The 12,948-nt window shown below is 38.7% G+C and overlaps 1 protein-coding gene across 3 annotated transcripts; it reads right to left on the bottom strand.

Moving 5' to 3' along the window:
- Window positions 1–1,228: 1,228 nt before the first annotated feature.
- On the bottom strand, window positions 1,229–12,480 carry kptn (kaptin (actin binding protein)). Of its 3 annotated transcripts, none has more exons than XM_079648246.1 (13): window positions 12,463–12,480; window positions 11,347–11,571; window positions 10,306–10,388; window positions 10,102–10,186; window positions 9,965–10,019; window positions 9,395–9,473; window positions 8,635–8,708; window positions 7,980–8,086; window positions 7,011–7,097; window positions 6,808–6,871; window positions 6,552–6,687; window positions 5,948–6,121; window positions 1,229–1,683 (listed from the first exon to the last, which is right to left on the bottom strand). In XM_079648246.1, the coding sequence occupies exons 2-13, from the start codon at window positions 11,546–11,548 to the stop codon at window positions 1,522–1,524; spliced, it is 1,308 nt and encodes a 435-aa protein (XP_079504372.1). In that variant the 5' UTR covers window positions 11,549–11,571; window positions 12,463–12,480; the 3' UTR covers window positions 1,229–1,521. The 3 variants fall into 3 exon arrangements, with proteins under 3 accessions (XP_079504372.1, XP_079504371.1, XP_079504370.1); XM_079648245.1 differs by lacking the exon at window positions 12,463–12,480 and adding an exon at window positions 11,726–12,195; XM_079648244.1 differs by lacking the exon at window positions 12,463–12,480 and having other exon boundaries at window positions 11,347–12,192.
- Window positions 12,481–12,948: the final 468 nt, after the last annotated feature.

The raw sequence follows: 12,948 nt of genomic DNA, 5'->3' as shown, positions 1-12,948 counted from the left end.
TGATAAGTGCAGCTGTTGTTATTGTTGCCTTTGTAGTGCAAGAGGGGAGAAACGGGGGGAGAGCTGCGGAGGAACAGTGCCACTGGCCGGCAGAAACACAGGCCGTGAGATCCGATCTGAAGCTACTGCTCTTCCATTTATCTCTATACAATTATTATTTATATAGTTTACCAACATCTTTTTTTAATTCTTTTTTTTTTTTAATTGATTTTACTTTTTTTCTGACCCTTAAAACAGAACTGATCAGCTGCAGTGAGAACAGCAGTGGGACCTTAGTGATTATGTTTTACTGAGCACTGGTAAAATGTCATCTGACCTTATGTTCAGTGTTAGAATAGATTCAACTTTATTCTCATTTCATCATTGCATTACAAGTACTGGGACAACTAAATCTAGTTAGCACCCAGTAGTGGAATGTAACTAATACATTTACTCAATTAACGTGCTTAATTTTGAGGTACCTTTACTTTACCCATGTATTTCAATTGTATTATACTTCATACTCCTGTTTCATTTTGGAAGCCAATATTGTACTGTTTACATTTATCTGAGAGCTTTGAAGACTTTACTGACTAATGTTATTAAATCAACAATACAAAAAAGTCATTAAAATGAGCTTCACTTTTAACACATGTGATGAACAAATGAATGCAACAATATTTATAATACAGTAATAAAATATATATATATGATTCTGAGCTGGGCCATAATACAAAATTAGCACTTTTTCTTTTGATACTTATGAATTCTGATTGAATACCTTTTACTTAGGTAAGATTTTGAAAGCTGGATTTTTTTTGTATTGCTACTTGTACTTCAATAAAATATATTAGTACTTCTACCACCACTGTTAGCATCAGAAGAGCAAGACAATAATTAAAGTGCAGTGTAATATATATGTATTAAATAAATATGACAAATATTAAAAGCTAAAGTATACAGTATGAACAGTATTAATAGATATATATTCAATACACTATAGAGGTATTCGAAATATAGATAGTTAGACACTATAGACGCCGGTAGTATAAATATGATTACATTATACACCAGTATAGATGAAGATTCATACTTTGTTTAAATGAGTACACGATAGAACATATAACCAATATGGACAAGTGGATACATCACCTGCCTGCGGGCCATGAGTTGGACACATGTGGATTACACAAAGGAAGAAACACAATAACAACACAAGCAAGAAATACCAAAGAAACAACAAAAGCAGTGAGTGTGTAGAACCAACTGTGATTTATTAACTGCAAACGACTGTACACAGTTTACCTCACCTCACACCTTAATGTGGGCTCTTCAATCAGTTTGTTTTACCGTCCCCTACAGCCAGCTTTCAACCACAAAACAGTGCCTTACTGTTCTGGGTGCTTAATGTGATGGCTGGTTCCTGTCCACACAACTAAAAGTAAGTGTTTAGGAATGCACAAAATCCTTCACGCTCCACCTGTAAATAACTCCATTCTGAGTCTTCAGGACTTACTCATGGAAACAAAGGCACTGTCTCTCCTAGCTTGATGTCTGAGATGCACGCTCCTCCTCTCTTGCTGGAGCCTCGCCCCCCTCAGTGTCCGGCTCTTTGGCTGACTGCAGATCAGAGCCCGCTGTGAGTGCTGACACCCTCAGGGCGAGCCGCTTAAGGACCAGATCAGCAGTGCTGGGGAGAGTGTGCTGAAGACAGGGAACACAACAACAACAACAGATGACATGCACAGTATGTCCGGCAGATTTGAGGAATTTATTTGTACAGGAGAAATATCCGCACTGAGACAATGTCTTTTTGGGTCTGAGTTGAGCTGATGTGTGACGTGTGAGAGTGACAATACTGAAAAGTTGCAAGAAGGGAGATATTTATTATTTAAAAGCAGATCGTAGGACAATTTTTTCTTGAGAAGCATTTTTAATGCAAAGAAGGTTAACATATACGAGGAATTTACCTTGGTGCATACATAAACACAGTCAAAGAATATAAATTGTAAGAAAAGGACCAACAGAAAAAACAATTATAAATAAAAAAATTAAGAAAACCAATAGAACAATAAAATATAGCAATATTTACATGAAATATTGAAAAAATATAGTTATACAGTGGGGCAAAAAAGTATTTAGTCAGCCACCAATTGTGCAAGTTCTTCCACTTAAAAAGATGAGAGAGGCCTGTAATTTTCATCCGAGGTATAACTTAACTATGAGAGACAAAATGAGAAAAGAAGAATCCAGAAAATCACGTTGTCTGATTTTTAAAGACTTTATTTGCAAATTATGGTGGAAAATAAGTGTTTGGTCAATAACAAAAGTTCATCTCAATACTTTGTTATATACCCTTTGTTGGCAATGACAGAGGTCAAACGTTTTCTGTAAGTCTTCACAAGGTTTTCACACACTGTTGCTGGTATTTTGGCCCATTCCTCCATGCAGATCTCCTCTATAGCGGTGATGTTTTGGGGCTGTCGCTGGGCAACACAGACTTTCAACTCCCTCCAAAGATTTTCTATGGGGTTGAGATCTGGAGACTGGCTAGGCCACTCCAGGACCTTGAAATGCTTCTTACGAAGCCACTCCTTTGTTGCCCGGGCGGTGTGTTTGGGATCATTGTCATGCTGAAAGACCCAGCCACGTTTCATCTTCAATGCCCTTGCTGATGGAAGGAGGTTGTCACTCAAAATCTCACGATACATGGCCCCATTCATTCTTTCCTTTACACGGATCAGTCGTCCTGGTCCCTTTGCAGAAAAACAGCCCCAAAGCATGATGTTTCCACCCCCATGTTTCACAGTAGGTATGGTGTTCATTGGATGCAACTCAGCATTCTTTCTCCTCCAAACACGTCTCGTTGAGTTTTTACCAAAAGGTTCTATTTTGGTTTCATCTGACCATATGACATTCTCCCAATCCTCTTCTGGATCATCTAAATGCTCTATCAAACTTCAGACGGGCCTGGACATGTACTGGCTTAAGCAGGGGGACACGTCTGGCACTGCAGGATTTGAGTCCCTGGCGGCGTAGTGTGTTACTGATGGTAGCTTTTGTTACTTTGGTCCCAGCTCTCTGCAGGTCATTGACTAGGTCCCCCCGTGTGGTTCTGGGATTTTTGCTCACCGTTCTTGTGATCATTTTGACCCCACGGGGTGAGATCTTGCGTGGAGCCCCAGATCGAGGGAGATTATCCGTGGTCTTGTATGTCTTCTATTTTCTAATAATTGCTCCCACAGTTTATTTCTTCACACCAAGCTGCTTACCTATTGCAGATTCAGTCTTCCCAGCCTGGTGCAGGTCTACAATTTTGTTTCTGGTGTCCTTTGACAGCTCTTTGGTCTTGGCCATAGTGGAGTTTGGAGTGTAACTGTTTGAGGTTGTCGACAGGTGTCTTTTATACTGATAACGAGTTCAAACAGGTGCCATTAATACAGTTAACAAGTGAAGGATAGAGGAGGCTCTTAAAGAAGAAATTACAGGTCTGTGAGAGCCAGAAATCTTGTTTGTTTGTAGGTGACCAAATACTTATTTTCCACCCTAATTTGCAAATCAATTCTTTAAAAATCAGACAATGTGATTTTCTGGATTTTTTTTTCTCATTTTGTCTCTCATAGTTGAGTTATACCTAGGATGAAAATTACAGGCCTCTCTCCTCTTTTTAAGTGGGAGAACTTGCACAATTGGTGGCTGACTAAATACTTTTTTGCCCCACTGTACCTGTAACAATCAAATATAATAAAATAAAAGATGTGCACTATTGGTATGACAAGTGGAAAGCCGTGCAGATATTAGGGGTAGCTTTGTGTAGATATTGTTTAGAGTTTGTTGGTTGAATTGAGCTTGTGGTGTTTAATGCCGTGGGAACAACTAGATGCTACTGTGGGAAGGTAGTGAGTGCTAATGCTGAAGCAGTTGCTCTGGATGTCTGTGATATATTTAATCAGATAAAATTAGGAAATATCACATCAAGAATATATGATTTGGCAGTGAAGAGAGACTGACATTCCAATAGCGTGCAGTAGATGCTGCTTAAAGGAGACGTTTCCTGCAGATGTGTTTCATAACATCCAACGCCTCGGAGGTGATAATTATGTTGCTCTGAGGGAGATTCGCAAAGTACGTGTAAAGAAACTGATATCATATTTAATCAGAGAGGACTTTATGCTAATCTTATTGCCTAAGAGTGAGGTTATCAAGTACCTCGCACCTCTAAAGCTGCTGTGAACACAGTGTCAGAGACGCTTCTTGATAGCTTCACTCGAGGTGCAGAAATTGATCTCACCAGTAACTCCGTTTATCGGTGTGATTGCAACAAATTGAGGTGTGATGTGCTTGTTTAAAAGGAATGATGTAGCATTCAATCTGTGAGCCACATCCAGGTGGAGGGCTGGGAAACAGCATGGATGGATCTGTTGCTTTGAAAGACTAGAAGACCATTATGATTCCTGTCTGTTACAGACTCCCTAAGGAAGATTTGTGACCTTTTTAATGTAGACAGTAACAAATGCACAGAGATTGAATGCATTATATTTTTGGATTTTAATACAATTTGCCTCCCAAGACTTGTTTGATTGATTGATTGACCAGTTCAAGTTTTGGCTAACAACTGAACCTACTAGAATGGCTATGAAACATACTATTATGTTGTCAAAGTCAAAATGCATAGGTTTTCGTCATACTGCTGTAAAATAGTTCACTTTTTACCTTACAGAAAGAAGTTGAGTCTCTGATAGAGGTGGTTCAATCATCCAGGATATTACATGTGGGATGCCACAAGGTTCTTTTATCGAGCCTCTTTTATTTATTATGTGTACATTATGTGCCAGTTACGGCAAGATGCAAGCTTTTGATTTTGCTTTACGTATCATATTTTACTTTTATTGGGGTACGATGTCAGGGAAATAACATTTTAAAATTACACATTTTAAGGTAGTGAGTCATTGATCCAAGCTTTTAATACATTTGAGTAAAACAGAAAAACCTGTTTGGAAATAAGAATAAGCTGGGAAGGATAAATACGGTGAATGTTTCTTGTGGTGGACCTGAAATTGTGTCTCAAATGTTATAATATGGGAACACAGAATGTTATTAAGATGTGCCAGTAGACTCTTGATTATGCACATTCTGCTCAGTTGTTTGAGAGCTAACCTTAGGAACAAACTGCAGTGGATGCAAAATAATTCAGTATTTATTAAATGCATCGGACTGCTGCCAGTACAGCTCAGAGCAGATGAAACACAAGCTGCATCATATCCAAACTATTATTGATGGGTACAAGCATCAATATTTTCACATAACAATGGTGCATACTTAGTATATCACTTTGAAAATAGGGACAGTGTGCATTCATGTGAAGTTCCTGTTCATAAACTGATGCCATGTCATGGAACATATGTCTGTTATACCTCAAGTATATGCATCAAAAACTGGATAATAAAGTCAGGTTAAGGCTTTACAATTTAACAGGGTAAACAATTTATAGTGACATTTGGAAAGATATTGCTATTTTAATTATTTTCGTTCCTTTGTTGAAGGATTTTGTTGTGTGTTTCTCAAACTTGTTTATATTTTTTATGTTGAATATCTTCCAATTTGTTGTGTTTTCTTGGTCCTGTTGGAAACAAGTGTTTTCACTTTCAAATCCATTGGATACTTTTGTGTCTTTTGTCCGATAATCCAATCAAAGAGCCTGTAAAATTAGTTCTTGAAATGATGTTGAGATTTATTTTGCTGGCCAGTAGAGGTCAGCAAAAGTTCAAGCCTTTTCTACATAAGGAATAATATACATTCTAATAAAAGCATGCTTTTGTATTACAATGGTTATCAGATGATTCATTTATTATGCCAATATGCTTTGAAAAAGTATGATCCACAACAGAGAGGCAATTTCCTTGGCAGGAAGCTTCTATGGCGCTTTGATTAGTATTTTAGATTCCTTACACAGCTTTCTGTGACGTACCTGTAAAATATGCAGTCCCTTAAGTGTGAGGACAGCCAGCTCTCTCAAACCGTCGCCAGTCAGGTCTAAGTAGATGATGGACAGCAGAGGACTCTTGAAGCTCCGCCTCCACTGCAGCTGAAACTCTTCCTCTCTTCCCGTCCCTGCCGGCTGGAATTTGTAACAAAGCAGTTCCTGCATGGAAGAAAGGGAGATAGCATCCTCATCATCGAGACCTCACCGCTCAATCATTCTCATTCGATTTTAGCTGAGATTAGTTTTGGTTATCCACAGATAATGCCCTTCATCTATATCTGCACTTCACTTCTTCTATAGAGTCTATTTTAAGGGACCCTGAGTATAGTCTATCATATCATGTTTCATTATATCAAACTAGTGTTTATGTTATTCTACTTCTAGAACAAGTCTGTTGTTATTCTATATCTGTAAAATCCCATAAAAAGACTTACAAGTACTGTCTGTACTGCAAAACTTACATTAGAGTCAAGTGTTTGTTTTTTAAAATCTTTTTCATTGGATTTTGTGAAAAAATTCAAACCCATATCACCAGCTTTATCCTTTGAAGTATTATTAATAAAGTGAATTAGTGAAGAGGAGCTCTGACCTGCCCATATGTTCCCAACAGCACCTCCTTCTGACCGTCAAAGTCCAGGTCGATGACCAGAGCACACAGCACTGCGTCCCACTGATCGCTCTCTGAGAGACACACGGAGCGGGACAGGCCTCGCTCCTGCACATCTCTGAGGACACACACATACGGATAACACACTGCTCTGAACTCAGCATAGAGCCATGTTCTAAACAGCAGAAAACGTCTGATTTCTCCACTGATATATTTAAAAAGCTATCACTATTTTTACCTGTAGACAACTGCCATCTCTATAGTGCTGGTAACCAGAAGGTTGTAACTTTTTATTTCCACACCTGGAAAAGACAAAATCAAAAACGTGGATTTGACCAGACGCATCCACAGTGACTACCAGAGATAGTTCACACTACTTATCCAAAAAGAGCACACGGATGAAGAGACAGACGGAAGAAGTGAAACAGCACCCTGACTTACCTTCCTCTCCACTGGGGCAGCTCAGAGGGAACAGCAGCACAGAAGAGATGGGACTGTCAAACTGGAACCGCCAGCTCTGCAGAACCTCTGACAAAAAGATATACAAGGAACATAGGAATATCCTGCAGTATTATCATGATCACCACACACACACACCATCTTGAAGTCACTAACTAGTCACTAGTTAAAACATTTCCCAATTTGGGATCAATAAGGTATGTCTTATCTTATCTATATTTAATACATAACCAATTTGTTAAATTCTACAAATACTGTACCATCAGAGGAGAATTTAGGACCTGGTTCATACAAACAAATGTATCTCTGCTACTAACAATTACACACTATATGTCAAGTCTCTGTAACCCACAGTAAACCCACAAAGGGGATTTAACTTGGCTGAAATGACTCTGAATTTACTGTGCACTATTCTATTACCGTGCACTATTGTATTTACTGTGCATGGTTCAAACTACTGTGCACTATTCTTTATAGTCACTGTGCAGTATTTATTTAGTTTGACAGTGGCTGCATGAGTGTGAAATATATTCTTACTTGACGCTAATGTACATTTTTGTAACATTTGTATGCTATTGTATATTTTAAACATGTTGAACTCGTGTAGTAATGCTTGACACTGCTGCTGTAACAAAATCATTTCCCAATTTGGGATGAATAGAGTTTCTATCTTTCTATCCTATTTGTAGTGCTCTCAACCATTCAGCTAATAGAATGAAACCAGTAGCACCCGTAACATGTACACTAGTTTCTACTAGCAATCCCAGAATGCAAAGAATCCCATTTTAAAGATAACAAATGTACACCCATGCCAAAGGTGCAGTTTTGCACCCCTAGCAGGAGGAAGGTAGGGATTTCAATGTGTTCCACTATCCCACTTTGGAGGAAGGGGGAGTCATGTGACTGCGTTGAACCAATCAGAAGGGTTGTTGAGAGTTTGGTGGGACTCACCTGGTTCAGTCTGGCAGACCTGAGCCAGTCCCACACAGCCATTCTGACAGCCGAACGCAGAGAGTCTCCGGCCACCAGCGACACTCAGCATATCCAACCACAGCACACTGCATGGAGAGGAGGGGGCACACAATAAATACAGAGGGTTATGGATTTTACATACATTGAAGTCAGAAAATGTGCTGACATACTGTATGGTCATTGCTCATTGTTGATATGACAGCAGTGATACATCACTTTCAGCAAATATGCTACATTGATGTTACTGATATCTGGCGTTATTCTGTATGCAGTGTCTCATTGATTTATTGTGAAGAATGATGACGCGTTTCTCTTTTTTTTCTTGCATTTCATATTTCTGCTGGGTTATTTTAATTATTTTATAATGATATTAATAACTACATTGTTATTGTCTTCAGAAGTGCTTGCTATGTGTGTATGCTGTTACAGTATGTCTTTGTAACTGAATTTCCTCGTGAAATGGCTTATATATCCACTGGCTGAGTTATGAACAGAATAGTCTCTTAGTGAAGATTTGAGAATAAAGAAAATTGGATAGCGAGAAACTTGATGGTCTTATTCACCCAACTCCTCCACACACAGTGAAACGTCAGCAGCTTCAGAGCTGATGGAGCTAAGGGCAGCTCAGACTCACTTGCTGGGCAGGTCTTCTAGTTCAGGGAAGAGTCTCTGCACCGGCTGCTCTTCAAACTGGTGAAGGGAGGAGTTCTGTTGGAAACAGGACAGTCAGGCTGAGTAATGCTGTCATGTTACATCATAAGTCAAAGTGAATGTCTCCTTCAGATATGCAAAACCATATTGTTATGTGCATTTTGCTCAAAATAGCCTTACTGTAGCCTTCATCCCTTTTCATAAAGTCTTCTCTTTGACCGAAAAACAAATCATGTTCAAACTCAAATGACCTTGACAAACAAACCTTGTCTGATTCACTTCATACACATTGTACAGTCTTTACTAGAACACAATACTACTGTTCTGGTCTTTTGGTTTATTCACTTATTTATGACAAAATGAAGAATGAAGAATATTTTACAGATTTTATTGTTTCAATTTCTATTTCCCATTTTCACAGAAGAATAAATACAATTTCATTTTTATAAATATTTAGACAAATAACTATAATCAAAAGGACACAACACAAATATTTTATAATAAATAAATAATTCTGATTCCTTGAGTTACATTTGTCAATTAAAAACATATTTCTTTAATATAAATACTGAGATAAAAAACATTGACTAATAATACCTAAACTTGAAAACCACTCACATAAACAAATAGGTATTATAATTCTACAGATATTTAGTTTTACAAATAAAGAGGGGGAAAGGATTAAATCTATATTTTTTGTTTTGTAAAGATGGTATTCCCCCCCCCCCATGCTCTGCTCTGACCTCCTTGTACAGGTGGATCCTCTGGTCATGGCCGCTCAGTAGGAACACCGTCTCTCTGCCTTCATCCTCACTCTGCACCCTGACACAGAAAAATAAATAAATCTGTAATTCAATTATAAATTGTATTTGTAATTAACACAACATCATATTATTTAGCTGCCTGTTTATAATCACTACGTTTTGGTGTATTCCCCGGGGTTAAATAAAGTATTCTGATGATTCTTATAGTGGGACATTAATAGAGCTGTAAAACGTTACCATAACTCCAGTTTAACAACTTGCCATGCAATGTCTGTCCACTGGTTTGTAACAACGTCCCTCTGCCCTGCTTCGCGTGTCTTTGTAATGTGACTGCAGTGTTTTGACCCTTCTGGGATAAAGGAACAGGGATCCGATGCTCCTTACTGACAGATTAGGAAGGAGTCCCTTTCATTTCTTTTGATCTGTTATTCTCAACAAAACCTGATCTTGCTAGTTCGGCCTCCAGTTGTAGTTACAATGACAACTGAAGTGTGTATTGTATTGTTTAATGGTCCACAGTTTATCACAGCTCTGCAGCAGCAGACTCACTCTGTGTGGAAGAGATGGAAGGGCGTGAACTGCAGCTCCAGATTCAAGCAGCTCTCTGTTTAGAAACACACACTACAATCAGCAGGAGAAGTGTGTGTCACAGTAACAGTGCACAGGACGCTCCTCACTTCACTCACGTGCGATAGACTCCAGGTTGAACTCCGAGCCGGGCTCATAGTCACAGTAGATGTTCAGGAACGGAGTGGCTTTGTCTCCAGAGTCCTGCAGGAGTACAGCTGTTATTAACACTGGGTTTTTTTTTAAATAGTAGAACAAATGAACAACCTTTATAGTAAAGTATACACATGCAGTGGTTCCTCAATTTAAATATATGCAAATACCTTTACGAATGTGATGCCCACCACCAGGCCTCTTTTGGGTGGAGACTTAGTGAAGGCATCGATTGACACGATCTCTGCATCGACTACAGAAAAAGGACAGGATCAGATCCTTGCAGCATCAACAGCTGTTGGACAACACAGCTGCAGCACAGCTTTCAGGACTTTAGGACTAAAGCAGCATTAGATAAGATTCCTCAAGTTTAGTGAAAGTAGGATACCTTAAATAAGTAAAGTATGCATACTTAAGTGAGTGTACACTGCATTTGTGCATATCTGTACCTGTGCATGGCCATATATTAATGTGATCTTACTGCATGTATTTGAAACAACACGTAAACTATGTTCAATTTTGTCTAAGATTTTTTTTTAAAACATCATTTTGTCATTCCAAGAGGGAAAATGAGTCTGTAGGCTATTACTTCACAAGTATATTTAGTCAAGTAGTGTCAAGTATCGTAGTCAAGTACTTTTTTGACATATTTTGTACTTTATACTTCTACCCCACTACATTTCAGAAGCAAATATTGTACTTTTACTCCACTACATGTATTTTAACACTTGCAGTTAGTAGTCACTTTGTGCATATAAAAACACATGATAATGCTAATATAGTATAAAGCAGTACTGTACTACTAAACGACAGTCTTTTTAATATCTAAATGTGTCCAACATTGACACATTACAATACTAAAATGCTCTCTATGTATAAAAAATAAGATCAAATATGAACCAAATTAATATTAAACTGTGAAAAGATCCATTCTGATTTAACCTTACTTTTGATACTTACTAAATACATTAAGTATTTATAATTCTTCTGTACTTTATATTACTCTCAAATGGGTCATTGTGCAGAATAAGTACTTTTACTTTAAGTACGATTTTGAAATCCGGACTTATACCTGTAGTGGAGTATTTAGGGAACATAGTATTTGTTATTTGAGTACTTCTTCCAACACAGTTTTACAGCTGAGTCTGCCTCACTGCATTGTATTGCCTATGCACCATCTCTACAGCACGGTACCGTCCTCCGGGCAGTACCTGGGATGTAGGTGAACTGGACCTCCTTGGCCACAGGTCGGATTTTGTGCTGCAGCTCCTGGTACCTGAAGCACACCACCTTCCCTTTGAGAGTGGCCGCTAACAGCTCGTGCTGCCCGGCCTGACACAGCCCGTAGATGTTGCTCTGCGACGGGAAGCGGCTGAAGCTGTCCTCCACGAAGGGATAGGCCTCCCGGAGCATCCCGCCACCCGAAACTTAACTCACTTATTCGGTCAGAAATGTCAAAAATGAAGACTGTCAGTGGTTGTTTTGTAACTGCTCTGTTCTCCAACTCCATTGAAGTTCAACTTAAATGAGCTCAAATGAGAAAACGTGTGTCAAAAAATATTTGATACTCGCGACATTATGTTGACTTACATATAGTGCTCGTGCTAAGTCAGTGCTAATGCATTTTAATTGACTTTGAAGACACACATTCACAACTTCTGTTTTTGTATTTCTCAGGCTGACTCTAAATAGCTTAGCCTGCTAGCATAGCGTCATGAAGCAAAACATCCGGGTCAGGAGGAGGTGCGTTCACGTCTATTGGATATATAGCATTTAATTATCATAAAAACGATCCAGCGAAGAGAAACCAAATGCTTTGGTTACAAAGTTGAAAGTAGGGTAATGCTTTACCAGGTCGGTTTAGTTTACTGTACTTTTTGCCATCATATTTTGTTGTTTATTGTCAGATGTCACAATTCACACTGTTGACAAAATTGACTTCATATAATGTAGAGGTCATTGAACTGGTTTACAGAACTGAGTTGAATTAATAACAACTTATGAAATTAAGTAGAAATTGCATAAATTGATATATTAAGTGAAAGTGAAGACAAAAGTTACAATAACTTAATGATCAAATCCTTTTTTACAGTAGGTGGCGGTATGCACCTTAAAGTTGTTTGCAATCCGCCAAAAACCTAGAGAAGAAGAAGAAGAAGAAGAAGAAGAAGAAGAAGAAGAAGAAGAAGAAGAAGAAGAAGAAGAAGCCGACTACGAGCTGTCCGACCAGGCCAGGTTCTACGGGGGTGCATAAGGGTGCATTGCACCCTCAGTTGAGTCGTTATCATAGACTGTATATATACGAGCCATACCCTGACCGCAAATACCTAATTCCTTCTGTCTACTTGTATCCGAAATGCTTCTCGTTTTGCACTGTCCTCCCGTTCAAATGAAATCGCCGCCAATCAGATTTCCAAGCTCGCGCCAGGGGGGGGGAGGGGTTACAAGGCTCGCGTCTTGTGCTGCATTCACTTGCACTCGGACATTAGAGATTTTCTCTCATAAATGTCCGATGAACCACAACTTTTCTTTCTAAACAAAGCTGCCAAATGGGGTGGCAGCTGGGGTGGCAAGGCATTTTTCTGAGGTGGCAGTTGCCACACCGTGCCACCCCGTAGAACCGCCACTGTATATACCCTCATTTGAAAAATGAAAAGTGAAAAAAAAAAAAGTGAAAAATAGGCTATTACATATAATAAGAATAATAAGAATTGAGTTGAAATAAAATAAATTGTAATTGTGGTTTAATAACATTGTCTGCTGCATTTATTTGGTTAATTTAAACGGTAAGTAATTATGTCAGGTGTGCGTGA

The sequence above is a fragment of the Notothenia rossii genome, assembly GCF_949606895.1.
Source record: "Notothenia rossii genome assembly, chromosome: 9".
NCBI classification, from domain to species: domain Eukaryota; kingdom Metazoa; phylum Chordata; class Actinopteri; order Perciformes; family Nototheniidae; genus Notothenia; species Notothenia rossii.
This window is presented reverse-complemented; position numbering and strand designations above follow the sequence as displayed.